Source organism: Xenopus tropicalis, chromosome 10 (genome assembly GCF_000004195.4).
Source record: "Xenopus tropicalis strain Nigerian chromosome 10, UCB_Xtro_10.0, whole genome shotgun sequence".
NCBI classification, from domain to species: Eukaryota; Metazoa; Chordata; class Amphibia; order Anura; family Pipidae; genus Xenopus; species Xenopus tropicalis.
The window spans coordinates 18,308,001-18,330,180 of NC_030686.2; the positions used below are offsets into that span (position 1 = coordinate 18,308,001).

The following is a 22,180-nucleotide window of genomic DNA, read 5'->3' on the forward strand; positions in this document are numbered from 1 at the left end:
ATCTTTGGAGGTACACAATGCTTCAAACCCACAAAGTGGCTTAAAATAGTGACTGGATCCCTCAACTCATTCTTGCATTATCCTGTACTGTGATGTACACTGTAAAGATAAGGGACTGAACCTACAAGACCTGTGGGTTATGTTTGGGCTTGGATGGGATCAAGGCCTCAATATGTATAAAGTACACTAAATGTGACTCCTTTTCCTTAGCCTTTAACTTTTTTAAACATCCTAAGACCTGTCTTCTGTGACCTGATCTGGACTTGGTCTGTAATACTGCTCTACAAGGTTAGTTCTGGTGCAGTTTGTTGACAAGCAGGTTGTAGAGTTGTATATATTTCACCCACAGTAGCATGTTGCTTCTCACCCTGTGATTGCAGGTACAGGCTGTTTGGTTGTAGGTGTACACTCAGTGTCCTAAAGTTTCTCTTGTATCACAATGAATTGCCATTGGCTGGAGAAAGGACTTCTTGTGCTCCCATTTGTTTTACCATGTGGTTGGTGCTATACGCACCTACATCACATTCACTTTGAGGTTGGGGGTTCACAGCCCTTCATCATTACAAGGTATACTCTCCTATCACCAAGTAGAAGGAAGCAAATCATATGTACCCAAGCAGTTGGTACACATACTATACATGATAGCGTACATCAGCCAATTACTGGACACAGCCATGTTTCTTACTCTCCCACTTCCCACAGAATGTCACAAAATGTTTGCTCATGGTAAAAGATGTAAAAGCATGATATTTACTTACTTAGATAATCAGATTCTTCAGTGGGTCAATTAGTAGCATATATATTTTTGTATAGTTTTAGTTTTGAATATAGTTCTCATTTAATTCTGTGCTTTATTTAATTATTTTCATACCTCCCAATTCTCCTGAAAGCCCCCTTATTCCAGAAATGCTATATTTTCAAATTTGAGCACAAAGTTTAAATTGTATGCTTATGATGATAAATAACCTTCAGTGCTCCATCTTGGCTAACTTAGGTCAGCCACCTTGGATTAAGTGATTTATTGGTTTATAAGTTCTGCATGATGTGCAAAGTGCATTATTTTATTATTAAAAGGCTGAATCTCATCTCCTAGGCCTCCCAGTAGAAGCAGGCAATACTGTTTGAATACAAATGTAAATGAGAAAGTTGCCTTCTGGATCTAAAGTGCAGCATGGAAAAAACCGTGCAAGCAAGGATTGCCATGCTGCCGCACACCCTGGGGTGTATTGATTTGCAAAGGAAAATCTGCTGACAAATGGGAGATAGAGAGTTCTCAAATGCAAAACCTTTTCCCCAAATGTCAGGCACCATCTTCATTCAAAATGGAGTGATCTGCCAGTCTGTGCACATCTTAATATGCAGAACAGAACTGGTATGTCAGGTGCTTCATAGAAAGGGCAAGGGCAATAATAAAGGGAATACACAATCGATTTACATATGGATATCTGAACCTGTTTGAAGATGTGTGGTGTATATATATATATATATTTTATGTATAAAGGTTTATACGCGCATGATCAACTATATGTGCATTTAGGAAATAATAATTCATCTTGCTTTGATCAAGTAATTCATTGCCATAGATTGATTCTTGTTTTTTTCTTTTTAATCCCTTCCTCTGTGTGTGTGTTTTAGTCCATTCTGCCAACCCATCTCTCTTTAGGACCCTGTGGGAGGCCCTCCACATCACAGAAGGCAGGAAAAAAGGGAGAGAGCAGTGAGAGGGGGAGTGATAGAAAGGAGGGGGGTCAGTGAGAGAAAGGAGGAAGGAGGATGTTGCTTTTCGTGATGCTAGGTTAGGCCAGGATGCATCAGCTACAGTGATATGGTGGGTGACTTTGCTACATAGCTCTGCTACATTGTTCCGCCGTTCCGTTATAGGGAACAGAAGATGTTCCAGGCACAGACAGCAGTTTGATGTGAGAGGAGCAACAAAAAGAGAGGAGTAGCGGCATTGGTGGAGGAGGAGGAAAGAAGAGGACTATGAGATCTGGGTATCCACATCCTATACGTTCAAAATGATGAAGACGGAGGGTAAGAACTCGGGTGGGGGTCCCAGGAGTTCCTCCCCTCATAGGAATGCTTATGAAGTTGGGGTGCAGACATTGTGCTCTGGCAAAGATGGGTTACCAGAGTCAGAATCTGAGGATAACCATAAATCGCGGTGCAAATACGGGTCCAATGTTCACCGAATCAAGAACATGTTTCTACAAATGGGGACAACCCCAATGGGTGCAGAGGTGGACAGTGGAAAGACAAGGGAAAAGCCGTCAAAACTGACATTGCCGCGGGCCAGCAGCCTAAATGAGAATGTCAACCACAGCGCCCTTTTGAAGCTGGGTACCAGCGTTTCAGAGAGAGTAAGCCACTTTGATGCCTCTGTGGACAGGCCACCTTCCAAACTGCAGGAGGCACGTCGTGTCTTCGAGAGGAATCTTCAAGAGAAGGAGACCACCAATCGTATCTTCTTGCGCAAGGAACGAGGAGGCTTCCAAGACCGAAAACTGGATGTAGTAGTAAGGTTTGGAGGGAGCACAGAGTCTCTTGATAGGTTGGACACAGATGCCGTGTCGCCAACAGTTAGCCAGTTGAGTGCTGTTTTTGAGAACGCAGACCTCCGCAACAACCTTCACAAAATTCCTATTAAGGGTCCAAACAGCCGGCGTACCAGACTCTTCCAGCCTGAGGTAACCAAGGAAGTTGACACTGACAAGAAAACCGTGGTAAAGGTGGCTGATGGGCCTCAAAGGCCAGGCTCGGTTCAGGAAATCTGTAAAATCAAGCCAGTGGAGGTGGAAGAAAGTGGGGAGTCAGAAACAGATGCTTTAAAGGAAACTGTGGTAACAAAAGAGGAGAAACCTATCAAAACCGGGACTGAAAATGGGGGTTCAGAGGTCAAGGGGGTGACAGCACGGGAGGGTGACTTGGAGGAAGATGTTGAAGGAGAAACTGTTGAAGAAGACTATAAAAGGGAAGACTGGTCTGAGGTTGAAGTTATAGAGCTCAGCGCCTACAGTGGACTTGGGGAGGATTCTGGGGGCAGTGGTTTGGAGGAAGATGAGGATGGGTTTTATGAAGCGATAACAAGCTGCCAGGAGATTGAGGGTCTGTCTGAAGAAGAGGAGCCAGCACCAACAAGGAAAATACGCTTCAGTACAGCCCCTATAAAGGTAAGTCCAATAAATACAGGCTGAGGTCTACCATTTTCTTATTCAACAGGCAGTGACATAGGGCTATGGTGATAGTGATCCTCGGTGGACAAGCTGAGCATCTAATATTGTTCTCCTCCTCAACTGATTGTTTCCCTAGTCTGATATTTGTGGACCAATTACTGAGGCCACTCTTACAAGGCAGCCATGCAAGCTATAGTGCTGAAAATCCCAGAATCCTTTGAGTATGGCCTGGCGCTACCTCAGAAGGGAGAGACACTAATAATGAGAGGAATAATCCTCCATTTGCAGATATCATTTTTATCTTGATCACATTTCTGCATGTCCCATCCTCTGCCATATTTGTATCTGTAACATAAATGCCTAGATCAATCTCCCTCCCCCCCACCGCTCAGCCCCTCGTTGTTGCTTTTCTACATACACACTCAGCTGACAGAACGAAGGAAGTGTGTGTGTGACTATGTGACACTTCCTGCTGTGGGGACAGTAGCAGCCTGACAGGGTGTGTGGGGGAAGGGAATCCCCCTTCACTTCCTGTTATGGAGATATATACTGTCTCCTTGATAATGATAACCTGGCTGCATTTTTATAGCTGCGCCCTGTATGTGTTATACATAATGATGCTATCACATATTGAACAGCATAACTAGTCTTATTTACATGTGCCATTGCTATTCTGCACAGTGGTGCGTGCTGCTTGCATTCTAAGGGGGGCCATTACTGTCATAAACAATACAGAGCAATGTGTGTTTGTTACACGTACACAATACCAATTAATGTGATAAACATACAGGCCATATTCTGTAATACCGAGAGCTGCCTCTGTACAAACCTGCTGTGCAGCGAGCAGGAATTACACGTAGTGACAACAGTGCATGTTAATAATACAATAGGAAAATGCTAGAGGGGGCCCACTGACTGACGGTCAGCAACTGCATGGACATCCACAATGTTTTTTAATGGGGCGGGTGCAAATAGGGGTAACTGCCCTGGGCCTTTTATCTATTAAGGCCCTGCAGGGCTGCTGTTGGAATTATGAAGAGTGAGGGACATCACAGCATCAACTTGTGACCCTATGGTTAAAAAAATCTACACCTGAATGATAACAGGTTGGACAGGCATACTGTAAAAATCTACACCTGAATGATCACAGGCTGGACAGTCATACTGTAAAAATCTACACCTGAATGATCACAGGCTGGACAGTCATACTGTAAAAATCTACACCTGAATGATCACAGGTTGGACAGTCATACTGTAAAAATCTACACCTGAATGACCACAGGTTGGACGGGCATACTGTAAAAATCTACACCTGAATGATCACAGGTTGGACAGTCATACTGTAAAAATCTACACCTGAATGACCACAGGTTGGACAGGCATACTGTAAAAATCTACACCTGAATGACCACAGGTTGGACAGGCATACTGTAAAAATCTACACCTGAATGATCACAGGTTGGACAGGCATACTGTAAAAATCTACACCTGAATGATCACAGGTTGGACAGTCATACTGTAAAAATCTACACCTGAATGATCACAGGTTGTACAGGCATACTGTAAAAATCTACACCTGAATGACCACATGTTGGACAGTCATACTGTAAAAATCTACACCTGAATGATCACAGGTTGGACAGTCATACTGTAAAAATCTACACCTGAATGACCACAGGTTGGACATTCATACTGTAAACATTAATAACGTGGAGCCATAACGTCTATTTCTGAGACGCAGTTACACAGACATCTGTGAGGATGCTACTATTTTGTTCTAAGCAGCAGTTTTGTGGCCCCATACAGTCCACCTTTTTACATTCCATAGCAATGGGAAGCTGTTTAAGGATTATGGGAGTTGTATTTCATCAAAATGACAAGACTAAATGATATGTGGCTCTTCTAGCTTGGAGCATGTGCGCCATGCAGAGTGGGCAGGTTCCAGGCTGGGATCTAAAATAGGCCCTGGCATTTCAAGCACACAGTGGCCCAAACAGCCCCCCACAAGCCTACTTTCAGCAACCCCTCTGGCATTTGTCAGAATCTGCCAGTCCAGGCCTGTGAGTGGGTCTGCCCAGAGGCGCTGATCTATAAAGCTCAGAATACATTGATCTCTATCCTGCAGTGCAGTGTGTGCCCAACATGCCTGTTTGTGTGACATCCGGAAGAGTAAATGTCTGCAGTGAGGGCTGCATTGTGCAGACATTATTTAACCCCAAGTCATCAATGAAATATCGATCCAGTCTTGGCTTTGCAAAGCCGTAAAACTGTTTTGTTATCATGTGGCATAAAGCGGCAGAGAGACTGGATCGGTATGTGTGAATATCTCTTTGTTGTACTTAGTGGAAAGACACATATGATGTGTATGTATATGTGTGTGTGTGTGTGTATATATATATATACACGTGCACTCATATGTACCACTTTCTCCCTTGTTTCTCAAGTAGTGTGTAATTGAGCAAAACTATTTTTTCAGATGCTGTTTTAGAGTCTGTACATAAGAGTTACCTCACCACTTTAAATCAGATGCACATGGACTTCACATCCTGTGAGGGGAATTAGTAGTTTATTTAGATAAATGCTGCAGACTGCCCTAGATTCTGTGCAGCCATGCAGAATACCTTTGCATTCATTAGGGAGTGCTGATCAGCCAGCTGTAGTTAAATGAAACTTCTGTGCAGTGAAGGTTTTTGGGGAACGCTGGGAAATGTAGTACGACAGGCCTGTTTCTTATCAGCTCATTCAGCAGAGCAGCAAAATGTGTCAGATTTGCCAATCCAATAGCCTTCTCGCTATATACCCTGTGGACATGCTGGAACTGTGCACAGTTAGTGGCTCCCAAGGGAAGGCTTAAGAACCGACCATTAGTGGTTTCTCCTCTTGGCTCCCATGCTGCTCTTATTGGTCAGGTTCCCATTCAGCATCTGCTGGGCCTGCTTGTTAATCAAGGACATTCTATCTGTGGGCCAATAGCTGTTGTTTGTCGTAAGAAGAACATGGCAAAGATTTGGGCCTAGCATTGCAAGCTGTGGCCCCAGGCTGTGAAGGTGTGGTGTATAATGAGCAAGTGCTTTTGGGCTCAAACAACTTTAGGGACCCAGTGTGATCTAAATATGGACACTATGTATAATTCCATTTTCTAATATTCCTGAAAATATTTCTGTACATGGTTTTCCTACCATATTTCCCCTTCTGCAGACAAAATACCTGTTTTGTGGATAACCAAATAGTGGCACTATGCTAACCCACCCTGGCTTCTGGGTACCCCATGGGGAGGGCTTTGAATTCCTTCTTGTCCTTTGCAGAGAACAGAGAAGCATGTGACAGATCAGAGTGTACCTCATACTGACACTGCCTTGGGCTTAAACATAAAAACCCTCCTTTTTAACTATGGTAAGCTTCACAGCCCATTTTGATGGTCCATCCTTGTGACAGTCAGTCTGCAATCAAGTACTGGCACTTTGATGATCCACCCATGTGATGGTCAGTCTGTAACCATGGAGAAATCATCTCTGATGTCAATGCTATACATTTCCTGAATTTGATTGACAGGTCAGCTGGCCAGTGGTTTCACAGATGTCTCATAATTCCAATGGCTATCATGAATCTACTGGCTATGTGTGAAGAGCACAACCCTGCATTTTATCTCATAATATGCAGGAAGGAACTAGATGTAAAGATAATGTAAGAGTAGTAATTCCATTCTCAGATATGAGAGACATAATTCACAGTAGGAAGGAGGTCCCTGCCCCATAGAGTTTACAATACTTACAAAAGTGGTTGGGCAACATACAGCCATAAATTGGAAGGTAAGAGTGCACCAGGTATGGGCACAGGACTAGGCAAAATAATGTTTTAATGCTCCAGAAGGTAACAGCTGAGCTTTTTCTTAAAGATAGTTAGTGATTGTTCCCTATGGAGGGATTCAGGGATATAGTTCCAGAGGTAAGGAGCAGCAAGATAGAAAGGTTTAAGACGAGAGAGCGCAGTGGGTGTGGATGGTGTAAAAAGACTGAGGCTCTGAGAGGAGCGGGAGAGATGACCAGGAACATGCAGGGAGACCAGTGAAGAAATGTAGTGAGGAGCAAAGGGTGTGAAGGGCTTTTAATGTTAGCAGAAGGATTTTGTAAGAGCTTAAGTGAGGCTGAACAGGTTCCCTCTGTTTCTCCTCATATGGCAATAAGGAATGACCATGAAATAGATGTGGTTAGTAGGTTAGGAGAACCCACTGACACCTGTACCCACTTGGAGTTTTCCTTTTATCCTGGTGGGCCAATCTAACACTGACCTTATGCCTTGTGATACCATCTGTTAGTGCAGGGCCTTTTCTGTAATTATGAACTGTGTAGAAGACTGAATTCAGTGACTACACCATGGCTCTTAACTTTTTACCTTCATAAAATCACCTTACCCACACAACACACTATGATTTCCATTATCTATAATCTAAATAACACCCATAACATTTCCAATGGGATAGGCTTGGAACTCAGGTAGACTCTTGAAGGCCCAGTGCACAATTACACTACTTAGGAACAAAGCCACTGGACCCAAATTTTTTATCCTTGAGCCACATTCAAATGTAAAAAGAGTTGGGGAGCAACACAAGCATGAAAAATGTACCTGGGGGTACCAAAAGGCCTGTGATTGGTTATATTGGCTCCCTGTGTGGACTGGCAGCCTAGATTCACGTGTTTGGCACTAAAAGTGGTCTTTATGCCTCCAAAACATGCCTCCAAGCCAGAAATTCAAAAATAAGCACCTGATTTGAGGCCACTGGGAGCAACATCCAAGGAGTCAGGAGCAACATGTTGCTCCCAAACCACTGGTTGGGGATTACTGCTCTACAGAATCAGAATTATCCACTGCAAATTCATGTTGACAAGATTGTTCTTTATTGCAGAGATGTCAACCAAACCAATGAGAGTGATAATAATCCAGTACTGGATTGTTCAAACTTAAACCTCTCTTCACATAAAATGGTAGCATAATATAAGGTCTCAAAATTCCCAAAGTGGATCATTATCACCCTCATAATGGGCTTGGATGCTGTCTACCATTACCAAGCAAATATATTTCAATTTCCTGTGCTTTATTTCTCATGTTGTCTCTGTCCTGATTCACAGCTCCTGATCTGACAGTATATTTTAAGGAGATAAGCAATCACACCCACACCTAACTTTGCACTCGCCACCAGCCACCTCTCCAGCTCTGCTCAACCCACACTCTTTCTTAGTTCTTCTGTCTCTGAAGATAGGAAGCACAATTTCTCCATTCACTCTGCATATACCACAGAATATAGACCAAGGGTTGCCAACTTTGCAGGTGGCTAAACCCAAACAAAGGGATGGAGCTGAAGGCATCAGGGGTGGGGCAATGATGCTGGGGTGGTCATGATTATGTCAGGGGTGGGCACAATGTTTGTCTGATAAGTAAATCCAATGTTTTAAAAGCATGTGATCTATTTTATAGTTATCCAAAAAGCTCTGAAATACAGTCATTCTAATTAAGAAAAACAATTTTAACATTTTTTATTGATTTGCTTTTTCTTTTTGTAATAATAAGCAATGTAACTGTATTTGATCACGGTAAGTATCTTAATATATAAATGTTTTTCATTTATTGGCCAGATTATTGTTCAGGTTTCACAAGGCTGTAAACTAAACAAACAGTTGAGACCCAAACTGGTCTATGAAAAACCAAACTGTTTGGGTCAAAACCGAACAGGTGGCAACCCTACATAGACCTGCTTGTAGCCAAATCTACAGTACAACCCTTCATACATTCTTGCTCCCTTGGATCCTGTAGACCACTAGCATGTGCAATATAGCTCCCCTCAGTTCTCTTCATGATTTCAAGGCAAGAGACGTGGGGATACCATATGGTATACGGAAGGACTGAACTTGAGGCCTTCAACCAAAAATACCAAATGTAAATATTTTTACTGCTTCTACAGTATTTTCTTGTTGGAAGCTGATCCTCAACCCTCAAGCTTTCTAGAAGGGTTTCCACAAGGCTCAGACTTTTTTTGCTGTACTCACCTCACATAGTTAGTACCATCTGAAAATTCCCAGATTTACACTTACTTTATCTTTATAATCAATACCACCTCTACACATAGGGGCTCATTTATCAAAGTACGATCGCTTCTGAATACAAAAAAAAAACATATTTTTTTCAAGTTTTCGTACTGTGCATATTTTTTGGGACTTTTATGTATCAGAAATTATCGTATCTAATCCGAATTTTACCCATTTCGGGATTCGAACTCATACTTTGATGAATCAGCCCCATAGACTCCGAGTTACTTTTGAGGGACCTTTGATCCAGCACTATAACTTATTAGCCATGGAAAATTACTTTGAATTACTATTTTTTAAAATATTGGCAGAATCTATAATTCTGCTCTTCTGCAATCTCCTCTTTGTCCCATGTGTTTCCTTGACTAATTGTATATTTGTGATTATCACATTTCCAGTCAATGCAGAATGCTTTTGCCACATTATTCTACTTAACCTGTTGACCCTATTCTGCAGACTGGAGGAAAATTAAGCTCTTTTTGGTTATCTGATACAATTAAATGCACATGGTAACCTCTTTGTGTTGCCTTCACTCAAGTGGTACATTACCACTTGTTCATTGCCACTAATTCAGTAGCTCACAACAGTATATCTTCTATCCCTGTTAAGACCTTTATCTGCCAGTGATATAAACAGCTGATTTCAGATAGCATCTCTGACCACTGTGGCCAGAAAGGAATAGTAGCAATGACACATGGCAAACCTGTGTGTGGTCTGTCAGATCAGGGGTGTTTAAAATATTCAGATTTGGGAATAGTGAGACATCTGTTACATTCTAAGGCAGATTTTCAGACCCCATTCTCTGAGGTTCAATGTTTGGACAAGGCCACCTGTACCTCATAACTTACAGATATTTGAAGACATTGTTGTTTCCAGTGGCAAAACTACAATACAATTGACCCCACAGCCACTCCTATATTGTAGTTACTCAAAACGACATGATCATTTTCTGCCCACCGCAAGTAAAAGCAAGCTGAGGGAAACCATGGGGGTTGCGTATAAGAATGGGTGAGAGCCTTATGGAAGTCAGGAATTCTTAGGAATAAGAAAGAGTAAGGATGAAATATGGGGCCAGCACTTATTTGTTGGCCTAGAAATGCTTGCCCCTGTTAAGATTTTTTTTTTGGGGGGGTTGCTGGTAGTTTCAGCGATTCTACTATAGGTAGAAGCATCCATAGGCCAACAAATGATCACTGCCCCCATATTTCACCCTTAATCTTATTCTGTAGGCTGGGCTTCCAGAAGTACATGAGTATCTAGCAAACCAACAAACAAATCTCACCCTCACCCATACACTATAGGTGCAGGGGGCCAGCCACACAGTTTGTGATGAACACCACTGCCACACAATGAACAAGAAGTCATCTTTACTGTGGGACTATAAGAAAAATATACCTGGGGCAATAGAAAATTTACGTAATAAGAATGACTTTCTCTCTGATTTCTTTGCTTCACAATGGTTTCTCCCTTGGGTGACAAAGTACCTGAAAATACCTTCATCTATGTATGTAGGAGAGCAAATAGGCATCCTCCCCAAATGGCACCCTTCAGACTTCAAGACCCCCCAGGGAGAAATAGAGGAGGCAGGCCTTCACTTTTTGGGGCCCAACCAAAACTCAATACAGCCCTAATGGATAAGGGAACAAAAAAGGCATATACTGTATTAAAGGTATTCCTTCCTGTGCTGCCCTGTGTCATGAATATTTCAGAAGCCTCAGTCACAAAAGGGAAAGGCCTAGCCTCCAAAAGCATGGGGAATTCACTGGGTACGTGGGTGGGTTTCTACATGATTTTACTGACCATTTTAAGCTCTTTTCTGGATTCATTACTAGGCAAGTGGCCAGAGAAAAAAATGTTCATATTTGATAATTTTTCGTTTGTTTCTATAAAATCTTTTCATTTTTTCATAACATCGACTGAACTGTGACTACACATTTTTCAGCTGACCATTTTTTATTTGCATGTGTTCTCTCCTATTGGACAAAACCCACTAGTGGAGGCAATGGTCTCCAGTACAAGAAGCCACTTGAGCGAGTGTGTATCTATGCATCTGTAATGCCAGATGAGTAATTCTAACAAATTACTATCTTATTAAAGTTGATGAATTGGTTCCTATGGAGTAGAAATAGTAGTAGCCGAATTGCTGAATCTCTCATAGGCCCTGGAATTTTTAAGTACACATAGGCCCAAACAGCAACCCTCCCAGCAGTAGTGACTGACTATGGCATCTTACAGCAGCCCCTCTGGCATTTGCAAGAATCCACAGGTTGCCAGTCCAGGCCCTGCTAGGCAGGAGTGGGCCATTAGAAATGGTAACGTTGTTAAAGTTCTCACTCACTGTGATACCTAATGTACAATGAAACTTACAAAACTGCTACTGTTTTCTGTTTCGTTGCCCTAAAGGTGTATAGCACCTATTCCAATGAGGAGTACGACAGGCGTAACGAGGATGTGGACCCAATGGCGGCCTCAGCTGAGTATGAGCTGGAGAAGCGGGTGGAAAGGCTGGACCTGTTCCCCGTGGAGTTAGAGAAAGGTAAAGCAAAGTACTAGAATAGGTTTCAATCAAAAAGCATATTGCATCTACATTTAGATATTGTATTCACCAGCACCTTTGGTTAGGTTTTATATTTGTTGGAAATCTGGCCCTATATCTCTCATTGCACTTCCCTACTATTCAAAACTGTTTGTTCCATTTCTCCTTAACCTGGCATAGAGCACAGGGCAGACACACCATGACCCATTGGTTGGTCTGGAAAAGTGACTATTGAAAAGCACTGTGAGCATTACCCTACCAAGCTGCTTGCACGTTTGCTGTACTTGCTGAGTATGATGTTACTGTTTTACATAGGAAACGCTGCTTTGATGAAAGGAAGTAGATCAAATGTGTTATCTGCTTAAATAAGCAACAGTCAGTTTTCCAGGTTTGTTACTCAGCTGGCTGCTGCTACATTGCTTCAGGAGCTAGAACCAGAAGTGCAAAGAATATAAAGAGTCAGACACTGCTTTCAATGGCAGTTACATTTATATTTGGGCATTTGGTGTGTTTTTATTTACGACAATGACAGTTTCCGTTTAAGGCATTTAACGAACACACAGAGTCTGTTTCATATCTACCAAACTATTTAAATACATATCTGACCTACATTATATAAACATTACGTTCTCTGGGTCTGTTTTCTTTCATATCCCACATATTCCCTACAGACTCAGTTCCTAGAATATTAAGTCACTCTCTCATCTTCTCTGTAAAAGGCATTCTTATTATTATTAACCTTTGATTATATTGTACCAAGACGCGCAGACCAGTCCCTGCACCAGCGAAGCTTACAATCTAAAGTCTCTATAACACTTATGAAACAGGCAACGGTCAATTTCATTGGGAACCATTTAACCTACCTACTTGTTTTTGTAATTATAACTCATCATAACATAAAACCTATATCAGCCTCACTTCATATCCATATTGTTTCGGTTGGACAAGGGAGCCAAATGTAACCCCTACATACCATGTACGCCATGTACTAAATCATGTGTTCATCTTAAATTATACCCCATATTTATTGAACTATGCTGTTCCTGATGATAACCAATCACTGTGCATCTCTGTAGACTCTGAGGGACTGGGAATCAGTATTATTGGGATGGGAGCCGGAGCTGACATGGGACTGGAGAAGTTGGGAATATTTGTCAAGACGGTGACAGAGGGTGGAGCTGCCCACAGAGATGGAAGGTACAGTGCTCAATTATGTTATTACTAATTACATTAAAAAATGCATGAATCTGTTATAACTTAAGAAAATAATGTTTTGGGCATATTTATAAAGCCTCCTATCCATTCTAAAATAATGGTGATCAGCTGTCATTTACTTAACAATGTCCATCTTACAAGAAATTTGATTTTTACTATACTATGATTATCATCAGGTCTCCCCCAACTAACTTGCACTGCATTAATGTCAAAACAGTGCTTGTTAATTTTGGGGGAATTAACAAATCAGATGGACACTTCCACTGAGCTCTAACACCCAATAGCATAGAATGGAGTTTGACTACTTGAACTTCTTTTCTAGATTTAGTGAATACCCACAGATAACTGGCATCTTAGTATTCCACTACTAGGCTATTTGTTTGCCAATACATAATACCTTTATTTATAGCATCTTTACTTCTCTGAGAGATATATTTTATCCTCCAGGATCCAAGTAAATGATCTTTTAGTGGAAGTCGATGGGACAAGTTTAGTGGGTGTCACCCAATCTTTTGCCGCGTCTGTCTTGAGGAACACAAAGGGACATGTAAGGTGAGGTTTAACAATTTTGTTATAGTATTTAATAACCATATTATTGTGCCCATAGTGTAAATCTGAAATAACAGCCTCTGTAACTAAATACTATATAGCTTTAGCCATCTAGGTTGCCATATTTTTTTGATTATGGCAGTGCAAAAGAGGAGTATTAGCCTAAGAATCTAACTTAAGGGTGGACCTCTTGGCCATGGCTAAATAATATGTTTGGTATTATTAGTACTATTTCAGTCTGTGGCTCTTTAGTTGTTGTTAAATGTACAGGAACATATGGTTACTACGCAATGGAATAGTCTGGTCCTACCATGAGTTCATAACTTAATATCTTGGGTTTAATTCAAAATAAGAACTACCCTGTCTGTAAGAGGCTAAGGAATTTTTACACCACAAGCCACAAGTCATGTTCATAATTGTATGATTAAATTAGGTTTTTAATTGGTCGGGAAAAGCCTGGAGAACAGAGTGAGGTGGCCCAGCTGATTCAACAGACTTTGGAACAAGAAAGGTGGCAGAGGGAGAATATGGAGCAGCGATATAATCAGTGCAATGAGGATGATGAAGAGGTGAGTGGGGTAAAATATAAGGCAGTGAACAGTGAGTGGAACTTACAAACCTATGGACCCTTACATTGACATTAAAATAGCACAACTGAGATATCCATGTATATGGAACACCATCAAGCTTAATGGAAGCACCAAAAAACAGGGCAATGCCTGGGTTGGAAGTAATAAGATTAAACAATACTAAAAACGTCTGTATATCACTGGTGGGATTATTTCAAAAATGAATTAACCATAGGCAAAGGTGTTATGGAACTAAATACAGAAGGAAGAAACAAGTAATACAGTATAAGGATCTTGAAGATAGATTGCAATATTATTTTAAGCAAAGCCTGCTTTGTTTTTTTGTTTTTCTTCAATGACCAACACTCATCCTCATCCAGACTAATAAATGCATTCATATGATGAGGGTAAGCTCTAGCCAAAAAGGTATCTTAAGCTTAGCTTATTTGTATATGTGCTGTCTGGTACTACTCATCTGAAAAGCAGCTGATGGGGCTTCTGTGGTGGAAGTTTCCCTTTTTGTAGTAAGAGTTATTGTCTGCTCGGTTGAGGTGGTGCTGAAGATTTTATGCTAGTGTTGATTTTTTTTCTTAATTGGTAAAGGTTTTATTCATAATATTTTAGACAGGGGAGTATGCAACAGATGAAGAAGATGAAGAGATGAGCCCTATGTTCCCAGGTGGGGAACTGGCTATTGAAGTGTTTGAACTTCCTGAAGGAGAAGATGCCCTGTCCCCAGTGGAGATGGACCCTGAGAAGCTAGTGCACAAATTTAAAGAGGTAATTGTCTCAAGTTTCCAAAAAAAGGCCATTAAGTAGATGGATCTCCAGTCTAGATATCAAATCATTTTTGTTCTCTTCCACAGTTGCAGATCAAACACGCAGTGACTGAGGCTGAAATTAAACAACTTAAAAGAAAGGTAAGGATTGTATGTCCATGGACAATATTGTCTCATTTCTACCAGCATCTTCCATGTTCCAACTTTCTACTCAATGCCACACATTATTTAATATTCCATTTCAACCAGTGTCTCCAACATTAACCAGCACATAGTCGCCTAGATCTAACTGGTCCCTGGCCCATTTTTAAGTTCTCTAACCACCCTGCCAACCCAGATTGCTCATTGTCTTATTGTCAACTTTCTTCTTGTAGCTGGCAGGTCTTGAACAGGAACGTTCTCGTTGGAGGATGGAGAAGGCTCAGTTGCAGCAAAGTGTTCAGGAGAATAGGGAACGTGTGGAGAAACTACAGGGGTATTGGATGGAGGCTCAGAATTTGTGCCAAGCAGTGGATGAGCATTTAAAGGAGACGCAAGCTCAGCACCAGGGACTGGAACGCAAGTATGGCAAAGCAAAAAGACTCATCAAGGACTATCAGCAAAAGTAAGTCCAGAAACCCAGATGAAACCTACCAATGTACTTGCATTCAGGCTTTCTCTTATTTATTCACCTACATATAATTTCTCTTTCTTTCCTTACTGATTTGCTTATTTTCTATTATTCATTAACCTTCTTTTCATATTTTTTATACTTGGTTCTTTCTTTGATATATGACCACAGCTTAGTATCTCTGCCCATCCATTGATGAGGCTTGGTAGCTAATCAAACTTCTTCAGGCATAAATATAAAGTATGTGTGGGTAGGCATAATGTGAGCAGCCTGGAGAGCAGTACACTGCAAATATCTGTAAAATAACATAGTTTCTACAGGAATTATTTGGTAATATCGTGTTGACAAATAACAGTTGCAGTATCTGCCAACCCTCATGACATGGGGTTGGTTGACAGCTCTGCAACTGTTCAAGGCTGACTAGGGGTGTGGCAGTTTAATGTTAGAGATCCATCCTTATGATCCTTTTTATTATATCCAATGCAGCAAGCTAGAACCCACAAAAATTAACATTGGCTTTTTTGCCTGGTTCAGCATTTAGACATACACCCTTTGAAATTACCCTTTAGTATTAAGTTGTTCTTGGACACTTTGCAGTTGCTGTACTAGAAAACCATGATGTACATATAAGGCATGAATGTGAACAACCTCCATCCACAGGGGCAGCTTAGGTCGTTACAGGAAATGAGGGACAAAAACCTTATTTTTCTGTGAAAGGTGTTAGTCTTAATATAAGGATGAGCTTCCTGTGAATCCTGGCCTGTTCCAGTTGCTGGTTCCCAGCAACCCCCTTCTTGCTAACCATGCTTTCCTTAGTGGATATGTGTACTTTATATCAGAGACTGGAAGAATAAAAGTTTCATGTTTTTCCTGTCTACTCACAGCTCTAAGTGCGACTGGCGCTCTGAGCCTTGGTCTGTGTGTGTGCTGCCCCCCCATGGGGTTCTGTAGATCTGAATAGAATATAGTTGCTTATAACTACAGGTCAGCTCTGTGACCTTCTGGAGTTCAGCAATAATCCCCATAAAGCATTGGTCTTAACCTGGCCACTAGTGCCATACAGCATTGGCATTATGTATAGAGTGTAATAGAACAGCAGCATGTATGTAAGACCACTAGATGGATTATATAACAAGTATAGTAGGGATTTTGGTTGGAACCAAATATTGGTCACCATTTTCAAATCACCTACTAGGTTCATGTCCAGGTTGCAACAAAGCTTAAAGCTGCCTTAAAAAGCAGCCCGGCCATGCAAATACAACAGCCCAAAAACATGGCTCCCCTAAGCAGTGGCATAGGCTGAGTAAGTTATAAATGAGGATAGCAATAAAGGGTGTGTATTATCACTAAGGTAAGGTATCTTCACACTGCAGACTGAGTGAATATCATGCATCTTAAAGAGAAGCAGATGGGATCAGTTCACACTGTGGGATCAGATCTAATACGGGGGGGCCCAAGAGAAGAGCAGCATGCCTAGTTATATGATGCTACTGTGATAAATACCCAGCCTGTTACAGATGAGTCAGTCAGGAAATCCAGAATATCCCTGCTCCCTAAAATAACCCCGCTTCTGCTATCTGTTTAAAAAAAGAATGAGGGGTGGATAGGAGCAGCAGGGAAGGAGAGCAAAATGTGCAATTTTGGCTCAGTGCGACTGACAACAGAGTGGGTGTTTCCTGCAGGGATGGCAAGGAGCACAACATAAGTCACATATCTACAGAACCACCATTTCCAATCCTCATTATAAATTAAGGAATTATTAATTTCTTTGCTACAACTATATGCTTCTTTCTTAATTGTTAATAACTTCTCATGAATTGGAAAGGGGCTTCATGAATTCTAATGGATCCTGAATATGTTAAAGTAGAAGGAAAGATACGATGGGGGGTTCCAAATGTTAGGCACACCCAGTGATTGTAACCACTTACCTGATACTCCGGGCCAGTGCTCCTAGTAACATAGTAACATAGTAAGTTATATTGAAGTTATTGAAAAAAGACAGAGCAGGCAAATACACAAGTTCAAATACAGGCCAGAAGTCAGGGCAGGAGGAAGACAAATTCAAATAATAAGTCAATGGTCAGGGCAGGCGGCAAGCAAATAGACAAGTCACAATTACAGGCCAGAAATCAAAACCAGAAGGTCATTAAATACAGAATAAATCTGTAATAGATCAGGAATATGCTCACATAATGGCACAAAATGTGGGTCACAAGGATGTACTCAAGGCTTTCAAAAACAGAGGCACACACAGGAAAGCATGAGGCAAGTTTTCTTCCGTCAAACCATCCTCATATCTATCTATCTACTGTATCTATCTATCTATCATCTCTCTTTTCCCTTCTGTTTTTGTTATTCATCCACCTGTTTCCTCTATCTTGTGTAACCCCTTCCATCTTCTTATCCATACAGTTAGGTCTCTAAACTATGACCTGTTCCCAACCAAATTGCATCTCCTATATATCCACCTCCAACCCTAATCAGGTAGTTCAAATTGCATAATACCTGTATCCTTGTGTTTTCTCTACAGTCACCCATTGTCTGGCTCCTACCATCTTCCCATACATTGTTGCTTTCCTCTTTCATCAAATTTGTATTTCTGCCCATTTTTTTAATTTGTTTTACGCAGTCAGTCTTTATTCCCTATACCAACATTTGTTTTCTTTCTCAACCACATGCCTAATCCTTTCTGCCTACTCTCTACCACCTATATAATCACCACCGCCCTCGCACCCAAGTGCCTTTACTAAATCTTTTCTCCCTTTAATTGTTTCTTATTGACAGTCCTTCCCAGCAACCACTTGAGCTCTTTTCTATATTCTCACATACTGACACTAATGCATCACATAAACCACTTATTTTCCACCTCTGTGTTCTCTTCGCATGCTTCGTTCCACTCCTTCCTACCCCTTGTCCTCCCACTGAACATCACTCAGATATTATCTTGATTTCTATTTATCCACCAGCTTTTTCATCCTTCACCCCCATGGCTTCCCCCTCACTGGCTCTATATCACCCTCCTGCCAAATGTACCAGCTCTACATTTCCAATATATTCACTCATTTATGCTATCTATAAAGGTTGCCACCCTTTTGCCCACAGGGAGCTGGACTTCCTGAAGAAAGAAGAAATGCAGAAACAGACACTGGAGGAGGTTGAAACTGCACATGCTACAGAGATTCAGAGGCTACAAGAGAAGGTGCGTCTCTGGCTTCCTTCATCTACCTTCTTTTGTTCATAATCTGTTTTGGATCTGTATATCTGTCCTTTTCTCTCTGTATTTTAAATAAAACCTACTCTTTCATTATACAACAATACTTTCCCTAAAGCATTACCATACACTGCCAGTTCCCCCAAGGTAATGGACATGGGATGATCAGAGATTGCCTGGTCTGAGCAATCAAATCTTACAGGTCATATTGAGATCATTTGGAGACCCATACAGATATTCATTGCCTAAACAGGCTATGGAGCTAATCAATGAAATTTTGAACTGAGGAAACTAAAAGGATCCCAGCAGGTCATACTTTGGCACATTTAAAAACACTTTTAGTGCACAACCACTTGAAGATACTATATGCAGGGATCAGTTCACTCCATGAACACCAAGGACTGTAAAGGTATCAACTCTAGACTGAAATGTGTACATGCCTTACGTAATGTATCTTCTTTTCTGTCCCATTAGGTCTCTGAATTAGAGAAGAAGCTTTTGACTCTCCAGTCAAACACCACCGCCTAGATTCCGTATTATGAGGGCTAAGGCAATTTTGTTGGTGGAGCTCACTGCTTGTTCCACCTGCAGGATCTCAACTCCTTCTCCCCCACAACCCCCCCCCCCCTCCCAGTGATAGAACTAAGGACAATCTCTGCCTTCCATTGCTCATTTACTTTCCCTGTTATTAAAGTGAGGGGGGAGCTCCTCTGTGACCTGGACTCATGGTTCTTCAGGATCTTCTTACTGGACAAACAAGGAGTCCCAGTGGGCTGCACAGTTCATTTGATAGCGCCACTTTGGCCTGTATCTTCTTGAGGCCACAGGAATGTTTTACACAGTTGTTTTGTGGTCCTTGTCAATTGACAGCTTTGTGGCCTATATTCTATGGTGGCCTTGCAATGACTTTGGGACCCTCATATTGCTTGGATATTTTAGGCCCTCTAATGGCCTAAGGAATGAACCATGGCCCTTCACCTGGGACTTTGCGTGTCTCTGTGCTGTGTCTGTGCTGGTGGTCTGTGTCTCTTACTTGCCTTAGCATCACATGCAAGGTTTGTTTGGCACTTACCCTTACTTCCCTCTCTCTCTCTATCTCTATACTGTAGCGCCTCCCTTTCCTTTCCTTGCACTCACAGAGTGAGTGTGCCGAGCATTGCCCGAATGACAGGTTGTGTGTAAGGCTGTGCGTGCGTAACTTAAAAAATGTGTGCGTGTGTAAAAATGTAGTTAGCTGTGGATGTACTGTAATGTGTGTTAAAATGAATATAGGATATGCCAACACACATGCAGACTGATAGGTACACATCTAATACATATGAATACACACTCACACATACCTAACAGACCACCACAATAGTAAGTTCCTTAAAAGCTACTCAAGTTATACATACTGGTCCTGGGACTTGTGACCAGCTCAGTTAACCTCCAGGGCATGTAAACTCATCAAAGTGTTGCTTATATGCTGTGTATGTTGTGTGTGTATCTGTAAATAGATACACACAGATACACAAACCTGCTTTGGGGCAACACAGATACGTTGATGACAGCTGTATATAGTTCTGTATAAATGTGAGTCAGTATCTGCCTCTGACATTGCCACCTGCACCAAAAGTAAGCCAACCACAAAGCCGGGGCAGATGTTCTGAATTGAATGCATCATGGCATTGCCAGGATATTGCTGGTATCCATCTTAACTGCTGATTAGCATTATTTTAAAGGAAAACCTACACCAAAAAAAAGACAACAGTTCAGACCAATTTTTACAAAACAAAACCTTGGAACTGGGTCATGAAATCTGGAAAAAGCCCTTAATTTGATCAGTTTTATGACAAGGCATCTAAAGCACCCAGTTAAAAAGGAAAGTTTTTTCAGTCTTCATTTAAATGGGCAATTCTCCTTTGAATTAAAGTTTAGCATGATTTTTTTGTTTTGCAATTTGTCCTTTACATTAAGAATTTAACCTGTTATCTGCTTGCTAGGGTTAAATGTACCCTAGCACCTACCATAACCCTTGTATTGTGTTAAAATTCAAATGCAAAAATAAAGAAAGGAGGTGTGAGTTTTGGGGTGGCATGACATGCTATGGGATGGGTCTGACTAAATAAATTGCATTTTTCATACAACTCTTCTAGGTTTTCACATAGTATGTATGGAGAGAAACCATACATCTAGGCTAGCATAGGTCTTCCCTGGTACTAAGCACCCTTTTTGATGTAATAAAAGGGTACAGGGTGCCTTGAAGACCAGATTTTAGTCATCCAGTTCCAAAGTTTATGTACATTGACTTAGATGCCATTTTCATTATTTTTTGCCATTTATGAAAATTGGTGGGTGGGGTGTTTATGTAGAAAATCAGATAGGAGGTCCATTAGTACATTTTGGGCAAAGAATGGATAGGGGGTGCGAGGGTGTGCTGCTAGTGATGTGAATGGTTATAGGAAGGGGGCTGAATGACATTGTGCCAAATTACTATCTGTCTATTTATTGGTCTGTTACAGAAAAAAAAAACTTAATATTGAAAGGTTGTATAAATGTGAAGCTTTATGAGTCCATTTTTGGGAACAAGGATCAAAGTGTTTGGGGATTTGGGGGTCATGAGAAAAATTGAAATTTGGCATTAAACCAACTCTAATTATTCTACTTTTGCCATTATTTCAATAGGAGATATTCAAGTGGTTATTCAAATAGTAATAATGATTCATGGAGGAGACAAGGAGTGGAGGAATTATATGGAGTGTCAACAGTGGACAACAGGAGGAATTATAATGAGCTTTATATAGATTAATAATAGCTTCTTGCATTATAGGGAGGGTTATATGGGGCAATAGGGGGAGTTATATGGAGGGTTATATGGAGCAATAGGAGGAGTTATAGGGAGGGTTATATGGAGCAATAGGAGGAGCTATAGGGGGGGGTTATATGGAGCAGTAGGAGGAGTTATAGGGAGGGTTATATGGAGCAATAGGAGGAGTTATAGGGAGGGTTATATGGAGCAATAGGAGGAGTTATAGGGAGGGTTATATGGAGCAGTAGGAGGAGTTATAGGGAGGGTTATATGGAGCAATAGGAGGAGTTATAGGGAGGGTTATATGGAGCAATAGGAGGAGTTATAGGGAGGGTTATATGGAACAATAGGAGGAGTTATAGGGAGGGTTATATGGAGCAATAGGAGGAGTTATAGGGAGGGTTATATGGAGCAATAGGAGGAGTTATAGGGAGGGTTATATGGAGCAGTAGGAGGAGTTATAGGGAGGGTTATATGGAGCAATAGGAGGAGTTATAGGGAGGGTTATATGGCGCAATAGAAGGGGTAATAGGGAGGGTTAAATGGAGCAATTTATATGTTATAGTTATATGGAGGGTTACCATACCTCCCAACATTTGAAAAATAGAAAGCGGGAGAAAAATAAATGGTGTGGTAGTGCATCAAAAACATTTTACCACACACATTTTTT

The 22,180-nt window shown here is 41.2% G+C and overlaps 1 protein-coding gene across 1 annotated transcript; it reads left to right on the top strand.

Annotated features, from left to right (window-relative positions):
- Window positions 1-1,731: 1,731 nt before the first annotated feature.
- On the top strand, window positions 1,732-21,362 carry ppp1r9b (protein phosphatase 1 regulatory subunit 9B). Its single transcript, XM_002935559.5, has 10 exons — window positions 1,732-3,170; window positions 11,657-11,789; window positions 12,866-12,986; window positions 13,452-13,556; window positions 13,987-14,122; window positions 14,747-14,902; window positions 14,989-15,042; window positions 15,276-15,505; window positions 18,614-18,710; window positions 19,197-21,362. Exons 1-10 carry the CDS (start codon window positions 2,019-2,021, stop codon window positions 19,248-19,250), a joined length of 2,238 nt encoding a protein of 745 aa, XP_002935605.2. The 5' UTR covers window positions 1,732-2,018; the 3' UTR covers window positions 19,251-21,362.
- Window positions 21,363-22,180: the final 818 nt, after the last annotated feature.

Coding starts and splice junctions, on each gene's coding strand:
- ppp1r9b (XM_002935559.5), top strand. CDS start 2,019: ATGATGAAGACGGAGGGTAAGAACTCGGGTGGGGGTCCCAGGAGTTCC. Junction 14,123..14,746: donor GCAATGAGGATGATGAAGAG/GTGAGTGGGGTA, acceptor ATAATATTTTAG/ACAGGGGAGTATGCAACAGA. Junction 15,506..18,613: donor ATCAAGGACTATCAGCAAAA/GTAAGTCCAGAA, acceptor TTTTGCCCACAG/GGAGCTGGACTTCCTGAAGA.